The sequence below is a fragment of the Lathamus discolor genome, chromosome Z (assembly GCF_037157495.1).
Source record: "Lathamus discolor isolate bLatDis1 chromosome Z, bLatDis1.hap1, whole genome shotgun sequence".
Classification (NCBI taxonomy): Eukaryota; Metazoa; Chordata; class Aves; order Psittaciformes; family Psittacidae; genus Lathamus; species Lathamus discolor.
The window spans coordinates 100694714-100713527 of record NC_088909.1 but is presented as its reverse complement, the minus strand read 5'-3'; the positions used below and the strand labels follow the sequence as shown (position 1 = coordinate 100713527).

Genomic DNA, 18814 nt, shown 5'->3' with positions numbered 1-18814 from the left:
ATAGTGCAGGAGGCTGTACTGATAGGGTGGGATGAGATTAAGAAGTGCATAGGAGTTGCATATAGTAGAAATCACCTTAACAAGGTCTTCATGGTGAGAATGAAGGACAGCTTCAGAGGCAGAACCTAATGCACCCTTGGCATATCAGATGTGTCACACAAGGCTGGAAGATCGGGGTGGTATCCTTCATCTGTGTGAACAGGCAGTAGAGACTGGGGGGGATAAGGGAAGATTTTCTTATCTAAAAAAACCTCTTGCATGTCTCCTGATGATTTTTGCTGTGACTAAATAACAGGAGGTCCTGTGGTCAAGGACAGCAGCTTCAAGCACTGGCAGTGCTTGGGTAGGTCAGGATTTATTTGGACTCAGTGTGAAAAATGAAGCTGAAACTAGAGCTCTCAGACTAGAGCAACGCCAGACATCCTTGGCCTTATCCTGCACAGCGAGAACACCATAACCTAGAAAAATAAAAGAAACTTTAAAACAAAGTGCTGTTCAGTTAACTGGAAGGGCTGAGTGCGAAGGTATGTGCTACCCACCAGCTCACAGAATTAGCTAGGAATGACTCAGAAACCAAGTGTGAGAGAGTGGTATGAAAAGGCAGTGCAGCAAAACACGGACTCAGTACAGGTCAGTAAAAATGAAAACTCAAGTCCTTATCCTGTGTTTATTCACATTGAAGACAGGAAGACCCTTCCTGACTTCAGTAAAAGAGTTGCTTGTGTAAAGACTGAAATAAAGTGTAAAGCAGGGTGCCAGGTATGGTCCAGCAAGGTTTAAGGGCTTTAATAACGGTTCTTATCTGAGGCTGTTCTATCTGTCTGCACTGTTCCCAACTGAGCTGCAGAGGGGACTGTCCCTTGTGGGTCCACCTCGTGGGCTCTCTGTCTATCACACTTTGCAGAAGAAAATCTCTTCTGAAGGCCTTTAATGTTTGCTCTGATTCCCATTCCCTTTAATTTCTTTGCTTTCACGTTGGAATTTAGCACAGCTGCACTGGGACATCACAAAGGGCTGCGAAAACAACTTTGAAATTGGCTTTCAGACAATAGGAGAGGAAATGCAAGGCCCATGAGTCAATGACAAATTTCATTTTGGATCAGGATCTAGGGCCAAACCAGCATCCTTTCTATGGGACCAGAAGAGGAGGCTGCTTAAGGCTCTGCTTTTGTTCTCCCTGGTCACCTGACGAATTCTCTAGTGAAATAGGAGGGATGTATATAACCTCCTATGGTTGATGCACATTGCCCTGGGCTGGCTCAGCAGCTGCATTCTTATCTCTTTGAAGTTCAACTAGAGAGCAAGTTGCTGTGGTAGTGTGCTCAGGCTCTGCTCCACCTCTTGTGCTTGTGTACTTCAGTCTCTGAAGGATGCCTGGTGGCTTACCCTGAAGGACCTTGTCAGTGTGGACAGGAGGGTGGCAACAGCTGCTGTCTTTTCCTGTCTCAACCTGCAAGTGCTTCCCGGGATTCATCATGCTTAAGGCTGAAGGGAGTGTTGTGTGATCATGTGAAAAGCGGCCTGAGTAGCTCTGGAAGGAACAGTTGCAGCAGCAACCAGCACTGCTCGTTCTGCATTTAGGAAGGTGTCAGCTGGATTCACCCAAAGACAGGCTGAAGCATTGTCAGGGAGCAGCAAGAACAGGGCTGCTCTGTCAGAGGGGATGAGCTGTTGGCTAAGGGTGACCCCAGCATAGGCAATGCCCTCACTGACAAGGGGATCAGCAGCAATCCTGCAGCATCTGGTTGAGGGCAGGATGCTAGTAATGGGGCCCGTCCTGCCCATCCCAGACAAGGGGAGTTGATGAACCAGGTCCATCTAGGGAACCCAGCCAGGGGCAACCGGAGGTAGGGCTGAAGACAAGACTACACCATAGGTCCAAGGTCCATAGAAGAGGCAGAGCTGAATAGGTCCACCTGGGAAACTAGAACAGATGTTAGGCGAGAGGCTGGTACTCCTACAGCATAGCTCAGGCAGAGGCTGGAGGCTTAAGTGATGTCCTGGACAGGCACTGCAGATGGAGATACCAGGAGAGGTCAAGGCCTACTAAGGCATATTAGGGCCCTGACAAGCACAGAAAGGTTGAGATGCACCGGACATGAGCTGCCGTGTGGTCCATGGACTCCTTTGGACTGAGTCCTCCACTCTCTGTCTTAGCTTCAACTTCATGGAGACAAAACTTCTGCCATACTGGTTGGGAGTCTGGTTGTGTCAGACCTTAACAATCAGAGTACAGTAGTTTGGAGTATGCCAACTCTGCACCACTTAGCAGTGGTCTTCTTGGCTTCTTGAGTTCCCCCTGCCCAGCAGCAGCTTCAGCAAAGTGGAAGGAGAAGTCGGTGTAGTTGAAGAAGACAACTAAGAGACAAGACCTTTAGATCCTGTACTTGACCTATCTGTGAGCAATGGCGTAAGATTGTTAAGCCATGCCACCTCTGTCTGCCTCCATGTCCTTGACTGCACCACCACGATGAGAACACTCACCACAGTGATGATTAATGGGGGTTAATGAGTAATGGGATGACACCAGGAAGAAGGAACAGCATAGAAAAACACAACCAGTGACCACATTTTCCTAGAGATTTTCCTGGAATACCCCGTGTGTGATGGGATCCTGGAATTCATTTCATTATTGCTGCCAAGAGGGGGTCAAGGGGTTACAGATGTAAGAAATTCTTGAAGTTGTTAAAAAGCAAGAAAAGAAGAAAAAAGAAGTAAAAAAAGAAAAATATCATGTGTTGGGTACAGATCTTTTTATTTCTGGGGTCTGGCCAGTCTTTTACTTCTGGGAGTCAGGATGAGATCTTTACGGGGACCAGATGAACCCCGTCAACGTCCTGTCGGCCTTTTCAGTCTTCTGTTGAGCTGGGACTGCTGCTCACTGTCAGGAACAAAGCAGCGAACTTGGTAGGTTGAAAACTGATAAAAACCTCACTATTCTATATTCCTTCATGAAAACAAAGCCTTCATGGCACCACATGCACTGTTGCATGAGTGTATTAAATGTGTCCCTGATCATATTTGCAGCCCTCTATAGGGTAGCTGCTTGCTTTCAAATTGCGCTGCTGCATTTAAACAAAGTGCCATTGAATCACACTCCTGCTGCACTTTGCGAGGCTTTTATTAAAGCACTTGGGAAAGTCATCTCTGCTTCTCAGCTGCTTCATCAGGCTGTACTTTGTGCTACCCAGGATTGCTGTGTGTCGTGGTTTTGCCAAGGGTTTGCTAAAATTTGCTTTGGGCCAGGTTGTCCAGCTGCTAGAAACTAATATGTCATGGAGCCAGGGCTATAAATTCAGATGGTCCATTCCTTGCCATACCCTGCCTTTCCCAGGTGTCACCCTTTAGTCCCTGTAATCTAGCCACAAAAGCAGCAATGTCTTTCATTTCCAGTGATTTTCACATCAAGGAGATGATTTGTTTGCTCAACGAACAAAGGCAGGAGCCATCTGCTGAATTTTGCTCATGGTCGGACGTCACAGGCAGGCTTCTGAAAACACCCCCGAAGTAACAGCTCATCCACCAGATCTGGACTTGTGTAACTGTGGTGCGATGAGCACTATTCTTAGGGACAGCATTTTGGTGGAGTCACACCTCCAGGAGGTGTGAATCTAGCCCCTGAAAAGAGCAGATGAGAATAATCCATCCCCCACAAACAACGTCGCTCTCATGTCAAGCTTTGCATCTGGAGAGTTTGAGGCTGATGGTAGGTAACCACACTTGAGCTTATTTGTTTAGGACCCAAGCACACATACGGGTTGCCCACAGTCAACCAGAAGTCTAGGGCAAACCTGGGAGTAAGTCTAAAGCTCCTGATTCTCATCTTCGTGCTTGGCCCATAGAGCCGCTTTTCTTTGTATGTTTGATATTTGTAAATCTGTAGCAGAACCAGAAGTTTTGGTAAAGCCTCTTAATACTTAATTCCTGCTTCCAAAGTATTTCCTCTTTATCACTTTTCCTATATGGGAGTGTTCCTCACTGAAGGCAGCACAGAAGAGGTAAGGCAGATGCTTATAAAATGGTGGCTACATATGGACTGTTTAACACACCATAGTGCTGGAGTTTCCCATCATACCCCTCCTGCCGCACAGCCAGGCTCTATTACAGCTCTAAGGGAGTGACAGGGTGTGATAGTGTTAAGCATCACAGAGCAGCACAAGATCAAGAGCAGAGGCCAACTGAGATTTCCCTGTAGCCAACTGAGAGCCTGAGCTGTCAAAGCGTGCAGCCCTGGAGTATTACAAGAAAACATAAATGATATCTTACACAGAGCTTCAACTGTATCAGTGATGTGGGAATGCAGAGCTTTGAACTGGAAAGGCTGAAGTTTTCCCTTGTTTGTTTTTATCATTTAATATTGATATTTGTTTTGCCTCTGAGGGCCATGAACAAGTTACTTGCTGAACTAGAAATCTTCATAGTGATTGTGACTAATTCCGCTTTTCTGGTGCTTAGTTTTGATTATAGATTCTAAAATAATGAGAAGATCCACCATAATACTCCTTGTCTTTACCCTGAGGTCTGTAGTGTGCCAGTGTCACAAAACACAGTGTGTGTCAAACAATATCATGATCCTGAACTAGTATGGAAAAAATATTGGGTGTCCAGACTGCTGCAGTTAAGCCTTTGGAAGCTGCTATGTCTGGGGCTTTAATCATGGCTAATGGCAATAGGAAATAAAATGAATGGCTTTAGTTCATTCAGTGGTTTTCCTGACGTAATTAATGGACAGAAATAGAAGGCAGGAATTGAACTAAACCACTCCCATTCTTTTCTTGTCCCCCTCTGAGATTTTTGCAGGCAAAGATCTATAAACTGTGTGTTTACTGGGTAGTTTTTCCCATGTTATATATGACCCTCAGAAGTCTGTTGATGCACAAAGGTCAGATCCCCTGCACTTACTCTTTCCTGCAGCTACTGTTTTTCCTATTTTTTAAGTAAGTGACCATGATATTTTTCTTCAGATTAGGGTCAGGGAGCATCTTTAGAGCCACTTTTTATCAGAAAATCTGCCACTCTTTATGTCTGGTGGACGCAGACTTGTCAAGCAGTTTAGTTCTCTGCATGCTGAGTTTCAGAGGATGCTGCTGTTCCAGTGCTTCTGTTTTAACAGTGTCCATAGACCCTGTGTGCAGCACCTATCCCATGGTGAAGAATTTGGAAATGAACCAAATTTAACTATGTGTCATGTCATTTAGATTCACACCCGGTCATGGCTACATGTTGCCAGAAGACGGGCAATATCATTTATATGATGATTACTGATAAACATCTTTTCTTGCTGGAGTTCAACCAATGGGAGGATTTGGCTAGCTCTTCCATGAAGGGCGTTTCAATCTCTGCTCTTTTAGAGACTTACTCATTAGATTGTACAAGCGATAAAACATGAAGTTAGTGCTGAAGAATGTTGCTGTACTTTGTGTCTGGACATAGCAAAATCCAGTAGCAGCCTAAAATGGAAAAGCTTCCACCATATACACATTATGGTGGTAGTCTTTAATAATTGGTCTAATGGTGGAAACACACTAATGTGTTTCAGTTTAGATGTCATGATCCTGGATAATGCATGGACTGGAAGTGACCTATGATTCATACTTAATAGCTCCTGCCCTCCCACCAGTTTAGCAATATCTAAAGGCTATTAAAATACTACATCTCTCCTCTTAAACCAACAAATCTGTTCCTGAATGAAGGCGCACTATGTAATATCTGCTTCCTTGTGCTTTCACGCTTTAGGCCCTGGGAGTGGGTTAATAGATGTCTTCTAGAGACCTTCTAGGAGGGAAATTTTAGATGTGCTGGCAACAGATTGCACACATGCTTCCAGGACTAAACTGGGATGAGTGCTTGATAAACTTAACGTGAAAAGAAAATCTAGCACACCTTAAAAACTGACCGGACAGCCCAAGCTGGTGGGCTCAGGCTCTAAGTGAGCCTTTCTTGTAGGTGACAAGAGTTGGACCAGAATGTGCTTTCTTTGAAGAAGAAAGCACCCAGTTCTTTAATCTCAACTGTGGGTCTTTCTCTGGTTTGAAGAAGACAGAGGGGAGCAGCCACTGCTTGTGGCTGGAGGGGTGTCTGCCTTAGAAAAGGAAACTGGAAATAGGGAACAAAACTGCAACTTCTTACTGAAATGGTGAGTTCTTGTATTAGTGGCAGTTTGCACAACACCAAAGTCAAGTGATCTTTGTGGAAGAGAAACAAACCGCCTCTCTGAGCTGCTGAGTTGAGAGGCTGCTGAATCAGCTAAAAATAATAATGTCATGTTCTGCTCCTGGGAGGATTTAACAGCTCCTGTGGGGCTGTCCAGACAAATGGTGCTTCAAAGTCTCAGGCGAGTAATAATAATTGACCTAACGTGTTTTCTAACACTGCTTTGTAGACTTTACCAGCGAAATTGCTGTCTTCTGGATAGTATTTTCAATTCTGTTTGTGCACCATGTAAGTAGGAAGACTATTAATAAAGGGAAAATGCATCTTTGTGAGCAACTACACATACCTGTATCTACCTCAGTTACACTGGCATAAACTGAGCATCATGTTTTCACTAATTCCAAGTGGAATTCTGTCTGTTTATCCACACTTGGCGTGGTTGTGTGGGATCAAGGAAATGTTTTTTGCACTGCTGATAGAAACAATGCTATTGCTAAATATAAGCAAGTAAAAACACAGTTGAAATGGGTTGTGCTGTAATTTTGTTTCCTGTTTTACCAATTCTATTTATTTTCCTTATGTCCTACAGAACAATTCAATTAAAACATCGAAATACAACTTCTTCACTTTCCTGCCTCTCAACCTGTTTGAGCAGTTTCAGCGAATAGCCAACGCTTACTTTCTTTTCTTGCTGATTTTGCAGGTATGAATTCACTGTGCTTTTTCTAGAAGATTGCATTGTCTGTTATCAAAGCCTGTGTGTTGATAGTTGTAATAAAGTTCAAGCTATATCCCTCTTGTGAATTAGCGTCTTAGCAAAACCTTAAAGTAGATAGAAAATAGGTCGAGCAAAAAAAGCAATTTCCTCTCTTATCTTTGGATATGAAGGTTTGAACTAAATGAATAAAAAATGTAATTAAAGTTTTCAACAAATTGTGTACCTTTTTCATGCCCTGTCCTATCATCCCTTTTTGTCTGCATCTGAGTGCTCCTGGCTGTCCTTGGATTTGCATTACTTATTCCTCCTGTAGTACAGAAGGAGGTTTTCTCTTATCCATAAAGCCAGGTTCCACTGGCAGTCTCAAAGGCAAAAGCAAGAACAAATTTGTAACCTGTACTGTTTTTCTGGGAAGGAAGGAGTTAACCTCAGGGAGGCTCAAGACTGGAGCCAGTTTGTATAAAGCTGAATATTGCTGCTGCCAGCTCATCAAGGTGAGCAAGGTGTCTAACATGGAGCATGCCAGACACTGTCAACTCTATTGAAGCCTGTGGCTCATAATGGCATTGAGTTGCACTTTGCCCATCATTGTTAGTAATACTACTCTGTCTGAAAGCTGAACACACTGGAGAAATTGATATCAGGGTTTCTGCCCCTTCACACTTTGATAGAATATGGATAGATGCAGTGTGCTCTGTTGTTGCTGAGTCATACTGGGATACATATTATTCAAAAAAGGGTATGATGTTGATTATGTTTCAAGTATGATATTTTGAATTTTACGTTTTCAGTGCATGCAAGTTTTCAAAATTACCTTTTTCAAGTGCTCTTTTTAAGTTTCAGCTCAAAAAGAAAGCATAGGCAACATTTTTTTTTAAGCTGTAACAGAGTGCATACAATCTTCTTATTTACAGGGAGTGTATTTGGGAGATTTCAGCCCTCTTCAGTTTTTCAAGAGACTAGTTAAGGTGCCTTTTCAGCTAAGCTGACAGCACCATTCCTGTGTTGTTGTACTGCACTCTGTCTGTCAAATGCATAGCATTTCAAACTATTTGCCTAAAATTAGTTCACTGTCTTTTGCTGAACCATCTAAGCACATACAGCTTTTTCTGCTAGTTGCATCAAGGTGGGCTAGAGAGGGCAGCCATTAGTCTTTTGTGTTTACATATTCCTCCACTTATTATTTTCCTCTCTTTCCACTGACTCCATCTCTCTACCTCTGGAGTTCCTCTTCCTGCAGCAGGAGTGGATGTGATGGGGAGGCTGTGGGATCTCTGCAATCCACTGGGGACTTTGCAATCCTAATTTACGAACAACAATAAAGAGCAACTCACTACGCTTCCTGACAGCTCCATGTTTATAATGTACATTACAGCTTGTTTTGTAAGCAAAGCACGGGTTCCCTTGCTCACCTACCTCTGTGGAATAACGTATAAGTAATAGAGCTGCATTTCTGTCCCCATTCTGTGTTCAAGTACCATAGGAAAATGTTGCCTGCAGCTTCCACAGAAAACAGTGGCTTTTTCTCTCTTCCTGTATTGGCAGGAAATTTCACAACTCGTATCTTTTCCTCCTACAGTTGATTCCTCAGATTTCCTCGCTGGCCTGGTTTACAACAGTGGTGCCCCTAGTGCTGGTGCTGGCTGTATCGGGAGTCAAGGATGCCATTGATGATTTCGTAAGATCTATACTACTGACCTGTACTTTGGAGTTTGCCTGTGATTCTTCGGCACAATGACTAAAGCAAATCACTTAAAACAAACAAAGCTAGTGGCAGGCAGCTGGAGAACTGGTCTGTGGCCAAGATGGGGTCTGAGATTAGATCCCCAAATCTATCATTTTTTACCTAAAAAGGAACTAGAATTTCCAAATCACTGAGCAGACCAACAGCTCCATTTACTTTCTTTGGAACCACTCAGTGTGTCTGAAAATGTGGTCACTGATAGGTATGTGTGTACACATTCATGAAAGTCTGATCTTAGTCTTCTGCTTTGGAGAACTCATCCTCTGCCACCTAGCTGCAAAGCAGGCGGATAAAAACATGTGGTAGGAAACAAGCATTCATGTGGGATTTTTCAGACTTGTCCAGCTCTGGCCAAAGTCTCCTCCCATCAGAGCTAATGGTCAAAGTCTCACTGACTTTGTTGGGGTAACGTTAGAGCTGAGTTTGATATCTGATTTTCTCTCATAATTTAAATAATTTTGATGCTCTATGGAGACTCAGTTCAACTTTGCAAGTAGGCAAGTGAAAGGTGGTGAGGTACTCTCCTAGGAAGCAATGCTGGAACATCTGTGGCCACTTTCCAGGTCAGAGCAGAAGAATGGATTTTCCTGTTGTGTTGGCAGAACCAACACCAGCTGAGTCAGGACTGTACAAAGAGACATATAAGGCTCTACCCTCCTTCTGCCCTCCAAGAGCAAGCCCTGAGTTGCCTGCCGCTCTTTGCAGTCCAGTTATACCCTACGTTACTGGTGTAAATATGGGCTGGATTATGACTCAGTTGTAAGTCTAGTCTGCCTGACCCTTTTAAGCCAGCTGTGTGAAAACCTAAAATGTTAACGAACTGCCTACAGCTCTTGTGCACTTGTTTGCTTGGAAATACCCTTTAACATACTGATCAAATTTTCAGAATCGCCACAAAAGTGACAAGCACGTCAACAACCGCCCAGTCCAGGTCCTGATCAATGGCATGTAAGTCCTTTTTCTTTTGTTGCAATGTTGACTGGGAAGAGCACTTTATTAATAGTATATATATTTATGTGTGATTTCCAAGGATCACTAAACAATTTAAAATTTAATTGTCTTTCACACCACTAGTTCACTGTGCAGTTCTGGACTGTGTCTGGTTAATGGCCCCAAGACACAGTACCACAATCTGTACAGACGTCATGGCTGTGACTTTGCACTGACAAAAAGTAAACTCTCTCTCTTCCAGGATATATATATGTTTAAGTAAGTGATACTTTGAGACCACTGCTTTATTTTATGCCTGACCCCAGAAGTGACAGATCTAATGAAAGGTGTCCCTGCCCATGGCGGAGGGATTGGAACTAGATGGTCTTTAAGGTCCCTTCCAACTGAAACCATTCTATGATTCTATGACAATCAAGGCTAATTTCCTATATCCACTAATGTTCACAGCATTTATTTCTGCATTAGGCAAAACCAGGCATTATCAACAAAGTATTTTAAATAAAGAAGCAGGAATAGCTTCCTTATACATGTCATAATACTTTGAGTGTGTACAACACTTCAGACTTAGATGTACTGGAAGCCTTTCAGCTGTGTGCTTTGGACATCATACTGCTAGCACTGTCCTTTCCTGCAGAAAAAATAGCAGAGGCTTTGGCTTCTGTGGGAGGCAGATGTGCTGTTTACTTGAGGCTCCATGGAGTTGAACCGTGTGCGGGACACAGCTGTAGACAGCTGTGATGTCCCTAGTGACTTTTTTTCCTGCGCTATAGATAGCAGTACGTTCTGTAAACTCAAACAGATGATCAGTTAAGAATATAACTTGAAACCAAAGAATAGGAACATACTTTTTGTGCTTTCTACTAAGTAAAACAATTTTGTAGTTTCCTGTGTATTAGTTACTGTGTCTAGGAAACGTACATTGAGATAGAAATTTTCTAATATTTTGCCTTTGTTCAAAAACTGGAAGCGATAGGTACTGCCCAACTCTGGCCAACACTGAAAAAGCAAGGCTGAGCTGAACTCAAGCTTGAATACCTGGTCCTGTTTTGATATAGCTCTTGATACTTTTCCCCTCACCATTAGGTTTTGCATATTCAGCTATCACGACTTGGTTATGTTGGCACTTGCATCTAGGTTTGTGCTGTGAAGGCCACTGCAGACACAGGCTCGGGAAGCCTGACATATGAGGAAAGACTGAGAGTTGGGTTTGTTCAGACTTGAGAAAAGAAGGCTCAGGGGAGACCTTACCACCATGTTCCAGTATTTAAAGGGTTGCTACAAAGAAGATGGAGACTCCGTTTTTACAAGGAGTCTCACAGAAAAGATGAGGGGTGATGAGCACAAGTTACTCTTGCAGAGATTCTGGTTAAACACAGAGAAAAAAATTTCCCAATGAGAACAATCAGCCATTGGAATAATCTCCTCAGGGAAGTGGTGGATTCCCCAACACTGGAGACTTCAGCTGAACACAGTGCTGGGACATCTAGTTTAGGTCATGCTTTGCCTAGAGAGGTTGGACCAGCTAGTCCTTGAGGTCCCTTCCATCCTGGTGTTCTATGATTCTAGGATTCTTAGCTAGGCACATGTACAGCAAAGCATCTGCATTGACCTTCTTGACAACCAAGCCCACGCAGAGTCAGATCCCTTGTTCTGGCCCTTAGTACCACATAGAAAAACTAACCCAACTGGCAATTATCCCAGGTGTTTGTAAAGTCTGTTATGCAAAGCAGAGAGTTTTTGCCTGAGAGAATGTAGATGTTTAGGAGAAGGAAAGGAGTAGTCAGTCACAGAATCATAGAATAGTTAGGGTTGGAAAGGACCTTAAGATCACCTAGTTCCAGCCCCCCTGCCATGGGCAGGGACACCTCACACTAAACCATACCACCCAGGGCTTTATCCAACCTGGCCTTGAACACTGCCAGGGATGGAGCATTCACGGCCTCCATGGGCAACCCATTCCAGTGTCTCACCACCCTCACAGTAAAGAACTTCTTCTTCACATCCAACCTAAACTTCCCCTGTTTAAGTTTTAACCCATTACCCCTTGTCCCTATAGGCCTCCTTCAGGTACTGGAAGGCTGCTATGAGGTCTCCACGCAGCCTTCTCTTCTCCAGGCTGAAGAACAGTGCACACATTGCTATTGTGGGGCTCGGTCTCAGTGCTGCACGGGTCACCCTGTTACTGCTTTTTTTTGTTTTGTTTTGTGATGGTCCCTTAGCTTAGTAAGGATCAGGCCACATCATGGCAGACCCTGCTCCATCTCATCAATGGCCCCAATCCTGATAGCACCTACAGTCTGGCTTCAGGAGCCAAGCCGAGTACCCTGTCTTCCCTAAGTGGTATTTGCTTTATGTGCCTACTTACTAGGACCTGTCTTGCAGGTTAAAGGATGAAAAATGGATGAATGTCCAAGTGGGAGATATAATAAAACTAGAAAACAACAACTTTGTGACGGTGAGTACAGCTTTTCTCCATCCTGCTCTCAGTCAGTCGCTGTTAATCTCTGTAATTACTCTTGCCATTCACAAGAAAACTAGTCAGTGGTGATGATAACTGCCTCAGAGACCTGCAGTGTGCAGAAACCACAAGTAGCATTGCAGTGACATGACTTCTGACCATGTAAACTCATGCCCACTCTGTCTGTCTGTGTTCAGGCTGATCTACTGTTACTGTCAAGCAGCGAGCCACATAGCCTGACATACATCGAGACAGCTGAATTGGATGGGTAAGTAAGCCTGGCTCTTGAGTGCAACCGCTACTATCAGTGCAACATCAAATCTCTGGTGACCCTGGGTGCTGCAGGCTTACGTAGCACGAATTTCCTAATACGTAGAATAAACTTTGGGTAGGTACCTTGAGAAATGACATCTTCTGGTGGGTACTTCTGGCCCCTTTCAGTGCAAATATCATGTGAGGAGGGGACTTTATCATAACATTTCTAACACTGAGAGTTAGTTAGAAACCTGTTCCTGCAGTATCACTGATCACTGGCAGAAGCTTTCTGTTTCTTGTATTTCCCCCTTAGTCTTTTCTCTTAGCCAGGTTATCCTGGTGAGATAATCACAATTATCAATGCTTCCAATCATTGCTTGCTCCAGGGCATAACTGGCCAAAAGGCAGAGAGCTGCAACTGGTTTATATAAAGAGCTGTATTAATTTATACAAACTGGAGCTGACCATCTTTATGGCCCAATTTACAATACCTTTTCTGTGTTGCCTGGACCTAGCATCAGCTTGAAGAACTACGCAAGATGAGAGGTATCAGAAGTTGTGTCTCTCCTAGGACTCTACAGTTATCCCTCTGGATTTTCCCTGTCTGATTTCTGCTGAAAAGGAGCTTGCAGTTCCTGGCACATGCTTTGTGAACACTGAATAAATGCAGTGTTTCTTTGACATTGCATTTCAAACTTCCCAGCTACTCAGTTTCAGGATCCAGGATCAGAATGCCATGGGAGAAGATCCAGAGCTCTCCTATATGCTCAGAAACCTCAGGATTTAGTGTGGTGAGTGTGACAGGATAGACAGTGAGATAGATGCTCAGGGAGCTGAAATGCCTGATCTTGTACTTGTGAAAAAGAGAAGACAGAGCCACCCTTTTTGGCACTATGGTACCATGTTAGGAATTCCTCTGGACCACCTGTCTTTGCCACTGAAAGAGACAACTGCATCCATTAGCCACATGAAACAGGTACCTGGTGGCATGATCCCATCAGATGTCTCAGGAAGAAGACAGTCCTCCAGAACAGAAGTAGCTCTTAGGGAGCTTTCAGTTCACATATGACTTTCAGCTCATGTTTTTGTCTCATGTTATTTGTTACAGTGAAACAAACCTGAAGGTGAAGCAGGCACTGACAGTCACTGCAGAGCTTGGAGAAGATCTTCAGAAACTGACAGAGTTCAATGGTGAGTCTATATAGAAAGTTCATTTTCCAGAGGATCTGCAGAAAACACCAGAGTCCAAAGAGTGCTTGGGAGTCTGCTGCTTCCTGCTGGGACTCCTCTGGTTGCAGGAAAACTAAATGGGCACGTTGCAGTCTGTACAACAGATACCAACAGCATATGCAGAGAAAGAGGTCCATCGTTGCAGGTCTCAGTGCTGTGCACATGTTGAGGCTGCCCACCTTGAACCTCAGTAGAAGAGTTCCTGTAGTTGCAGAGTAGAAACTGTATTCCCAAAACTTCATGCTTGATCTCAAAATAATTTCATACTGCACTTTTATATTGATGCAGCAATGCTGACTCATCAATTACATTTAGCCTCTGAGCAGGGGCACTTCCCAGACACCATGCAGATCGGAGGAATAACCCTGCACACAGGACAGATGACTGCTTCCCAGCCTGATGCCTCACCTTGCCAGCATTTCTCTCCTTTCTCAATGACACAATAAAGACTGCATTTTGAGATATTTAAAGACAAGCAGTGCAGATGTCGTTAATGTGCAATGTGTCCTTCCTTAGCACTGTTTTGTATATCAAATTAGCATAGGATAGGATAGGATAGGATAGGATAGGATAGGATAGGATAGGATAGGATAGGATAGGATAGGATAGAAGGGGATAGGATAGAAGGGGATAGGATAAGATAGAAGGGGATAGGACAGAAGGGGATGGGACAGGGTGGGACTCATGGGATGGGATGGGATGGGATGGGATGGGATGGGATGGGATGGGATGGGATGGGATGGGATGGGATGGGACAGGATGGGATGGGATGGGACAGGGCAGGATGGGATAGAGCGGAATGGGACAGGATGGGATAGAACAGAATGCTTCAGTTGGAAGAGACCTGCAAAGATCATCCAGTCCACCTGCCTGACAGATTCAGGACTGACTGAAAATTTATGTTGTTAAGGGCATTGCCCAAATACTTCTTAAACAGTGACAGGTCTGGGGCATCGACCACCTCTCTGGGAAACCTGTTCCAGTGTTTGACCCACCTCTCAGTAAAGAAATGCTTCCTAATGTCCAGTCTGAACCTCCCATGGCACAGCTCTGAACCATTCCCACACATCCTGTCACTGGATACTGGCGAATATATAGCAGCACATACACAGAAAGGAGCCAGACCTGTTTAAAACAGAATGCTCCATGCTCACACATCATCTGTCTGCAGAGAGAGGATGGGGGAACAGACCAAGTGGTGTTAGTCATGCTCTGCAGTCCCCTGGCTTAGATACAACGGCACAATTATGGGAAGAGCAAGTATGGAATGGGTGGAGTGAGCGCTGCTGTCCTTGGAACATCTCAAGGACTGCAGGATCTCAGGAAATACTTTTAAATAAAAAGCAAGAATAATTTTTTAAAAAGTTCTTTTTGAAATAACAAGGTGATTCCAGGACACGTGGTGGTGACTGTTTATGGTAATATGCAAAGGGTTTTCTTCTGCCTTTTACATTGAGGTTTTACACAATGATGTGCATGGTCTCAGCTGAGTGTCAACTCAGTAAATCAGAATTTCTCTGAAGTGACAGCTGAGGTTCTGAGTGTTTAAGGTCTTGAGAAAGATGTTTTTACAGGTGCAGTTGGATGCTTTAGGTTATTAGTGTCGTGGTTTAAGTCTGGTCAGTAATTCAGAATCACGTAGTTGCTCGCTCACTCCCCCTCTTCCTTCCCACCCTGGCTTCTGGAGGGATGGGGTGGAGAATGTAAAGAACATAACTCCCATGGGTTGAGATAAGAGCAGTCCAGTAACTAAGGTATAACACAAATCACTGCTGCTACCACCAATAGTGATAATGATAAGGGAAATAACAAGGGAAGGGAATACAACTGCTCACCACCCGCTGATCGATAATCCAGCCCGACCGAGCAGTGATCTAGCCCTTCTGGGTAACTGCCCCCAGTTTATATAGTGGGCATGACGTGCTGTGGTATGGAATACCCCTTTGGCTAGTTTGGGTTAGGGGTCCTGTCTCTGCTTCCTTCCGGCTTCCACTCCTCCCTGGCAGGGCATGAGTCTCAGAAAGTCCTTGGTCAGACTAAACATTACTGAGCAGCAACTAAAAACATCAGTGTTATAAGCGCTGTTCCCAAGCTGAAAGTCAAAAACACAGCACTGCACGAGCTGCTAAGAAGGAGAAAAAAATGACTGCTACTGCTGAACCCAGGACAAATAGTCAGAGTGGCATGCCTTCATTAATTTTTTGAGGTGCTGCACTGTCAATTTGTAAGCAAAATCTTTAGCTTCAGTAATTTTTCAAGCATTTTTTGCGTAATGCTTATCTAAGGGTACATCTTGAAAGTACGTAATGAAAAAAATGTTTCGAAATCTTTTGGAAAATGAAAACCTTTATTATCAGGTATTTATTTATCCTGTAAGTCTCTGTTTTAGATATTTTGTAAATAAAAGTGGCCTCTTCACAATACTTAAACTGAGTAAAATGTTTCCCAGGGTTATTTATGTTTGGCAGAGTACTGGGAAGAGTGCCTGGAATCAGACCCAACAGTGCATTTCCCTTAGCAAACGTCTGCAGAAGTATTTAAATATTTATGTAACTCTTTATCTAATTATTTCTTAAGACAGGAAGAGAGGAAAGGGTTGAACAGCTAATACACGCACTCAGTGGAATGCTTAATATGAGTTATGATGTTTGCTGACACTGATGGTTCAGATAAAGAAGATGCTTGCAAGGCACTGAACTTCTTTATTTGATTTTGGGAACTGGGACATGAGAAAGGAAAAAATACTTTCCAGTTACCTACTGCTTATCACGTGTAGAATTGGTGATACTTAACACTTTTAGGTGAAATGCATTCCAGATTCTTTCTTGCTGTTTATGGGAAGAAGAGACACGAGGCATGGTACCTTGCTGAGGTATCTTCAGCTGCAGGTTCCCTGGGGTCAATGCAGGTATTTTAGGTGAATCTCCAGAGCTTCTCACTTTTTTATGACCAATGTAACAATCAGGATCTCTTCTGATCAAAAAATCAGCATATCAGTAACCCAGACTCAGCTGCTTACTGGAAAGCAGACGTAGATGTTGACACACAAGGTACATGCATGGGGGTTGTCCCACAGCTGGCATTAGGAGATGCACAGTCTTCCTGGTAGGGGATCATGCCAAGGGCTTGGTTCACCAACCTGTTGTTGTGCTGTGTTTCAGATTGCACCACAAAGACTCTGTTTCATCTGTGCTTTTCAAAGGGTTGCAAGGGCTGGCCTCAGATGGGCCTGGTTACTATAGACTTCTAGGAATGATGGAGCACATATCTGGTTGTTGTTGGATTAACTAAGTGATAAAACAGAAGACCAGCATAGTCATTAGTATGAGCTCTGATGTCACAGCTGTCACTGAACTTACTAATCACTTCATCTTTCACGTCTGATGATTTGTCTGAGCTAGAGTAGACCTACTTCTCTATGGAAAGAATATCCATTCTTGATTTCAAAATCTGCAACAGTGGAGACTACCACAACACTTACATTTGTGTTTTTCTTCTGGACTTCTCTAGGTTTTGTTTCCAGTCTCTTGAGCCTGGTGTGTTTTGACTGAGAACAGCTGGAAGGGCTGTATTCTCTGCAAATGCTAATCCTCATGCAGATATTTGCAGCCTGAGTTCAAAATAACTTTAATGTTCCTGCTGATTAACTGAACAGATTGAACTCTTAGATTCCCTTTCAATAAGCATATTTGTATTTCCTAGTTCTTTTTGATACATCCATAGGGCTCTGGTTTGAATCATTAGATATCAGATGCAAATGTTGATTTGAATAATTTTTGTACCAAAGTGCCTGTGCTTACAATAGTGTGAAAGTGTTTTATTACAAGAAGTAAATATAAAGCATGGAGACAGAGACATGCTCTTCTATCACTTACAGCATCAGCTACATGGCCAAAGAAGGTAGCAGTGTGTTTTTTTTTCATTTGCCTCTGGGAGTTGAGTTATAAAGCAGATGAAATAATAATTAAAAAAAAAGTGAACAAAGACACCTCACTTAATTACTCTTTTGCAGCCTTCAGGCTATGATTTTTCTCACTTGGACTCCTGCAGTTTAAAAGAAAATGCAATAGGAATTATGTGAGGTTAACATTTCTAGTTAAAGTTATCCAGTGATATCCTACCCCTACGAACTTGCTGCGAAAGGACTAAAAGTGTGTTGCTGGATCAACATTTCTTCTCATCCACATAAAACTGTAGAAACTTTGTTTTGGTATTCTACCAGTAAAATATTACCATGTTAAAAGAATAGGATAACTCTAAATTCATTGTGATCCTTTAAATTATGACATGAATATAGGGAAGAAGCAATATGCCAAAACATCACTAAATACAAGATGGAAATGGTAGGGACAGGAGCGGACTGCAGCTACAGTGTGAGATTTGGAACAGCTGAGAATGCAGTATTGAGTGACATCCTTCTGGACCAAGATTTCCATTTTTGTTTGTACCTTCTTTTTACAGGTGAAGTCAAATGTGAGGCACCAAATAACAAACTGGATAAGTTCACAGGAACTCTTACTCTTCAAGGAGAGAAGTATGCCCTGGACAATGAGAAGATGTTGCTGAGGGGCTGCATTATTAGGAACACAGAATGGTGCTTTGGTCTTGTGATTTATGCCGGTAAGTAGTAAAAATCAACATATGAATTGCAGAGCACAGCAGCAGTAGTGTGGAAGTATATCACACCCAGCAAACACAAAGGAACCAAGTATTTTCCTCTTTGGGAAATAGGTTTCTACCAGGTACAAGAACAAAAGCAAGACAAAACATGAGATCCCTTGGCTCAGCTCTAGGCTGGAAATTATGTATATTACAGGGGATTTCAATCTGAGATTTTTTTATAAGGATCTATAAGAGAAACATCCAATTCCATCTTGATTAAGTGTTTAAGTAAGCAGAAGTAGTCTTTTATTTCAGAAACACATGCTGCAAAGTATTTGAGAGAAGTCTTGGTGAATTAGCTTGAAAAAAATACAAGAATTTAATCTGTTTAAGAATTAAAGCTGAATTATATCAACCTTTGCAAGCCCACAGTGGGCCAATTGGAGCTTTTCTTTCCCCACATTTGTTACAAATTTTTCACTCTTTACTGTATTTGATTAAAAAAATCCCTATCATTTCTATATGATTGTAATCCATACTGGGATATCAGTTATCAATAATATTATTGTAGACCATTAGATCTATGCTTTTTACAAGCATAAAACTTCTATTGTTTCTCTACTGCTGTAGACATGTGAGATGGTGTATAATATGTCACCAATAACAGCATTATCAGGTATTCTGTGAAAGTAATTAAGCCTGA

The 18814-nt window shown here is 42.9% G+C and overlaps 1 protein-coding gene across 5 annotated transcripts in view; it reads left to right on the top strand.

Annotated features, from left to right (window-relative positions):
• LOC136004688 (phospholipid-transporting ATPase ID-like) overlaps positions 1-18814 on the top strand; it is an 87650-nt gene that overhangs the window by 35787 nt on the left and 33049 nt on the right. For all 5 annotated transcript variants that reach the window (XM_065661422.1, XM_065661421.1, XM_065661425.1 and 2 more), the window contains exons 4-10: positions 6743-6856; positions 8451-8549; positions 9502-9563; positions 11949-12021; positions 12222-12292; positions 13388-13470; positions 17971-18129. In XM_065661422.1, coding sequence (XP_065517494.1) covers positions 6743-6856; positions 8451-8549; positions 9502-9563; positions 11949-12021; positions 12222-12292; positions 13388-13470; positions 17971-18129 — 661 coding nt within the window. The remainder of the gene's footprint in view (positions 1-6742; positions 6857-8450; positions 8550-9501; positions 9564-11948; positions 12022-12221; positions 12293-13387; positions 13471-17970; positions 18130-18814) is intronic.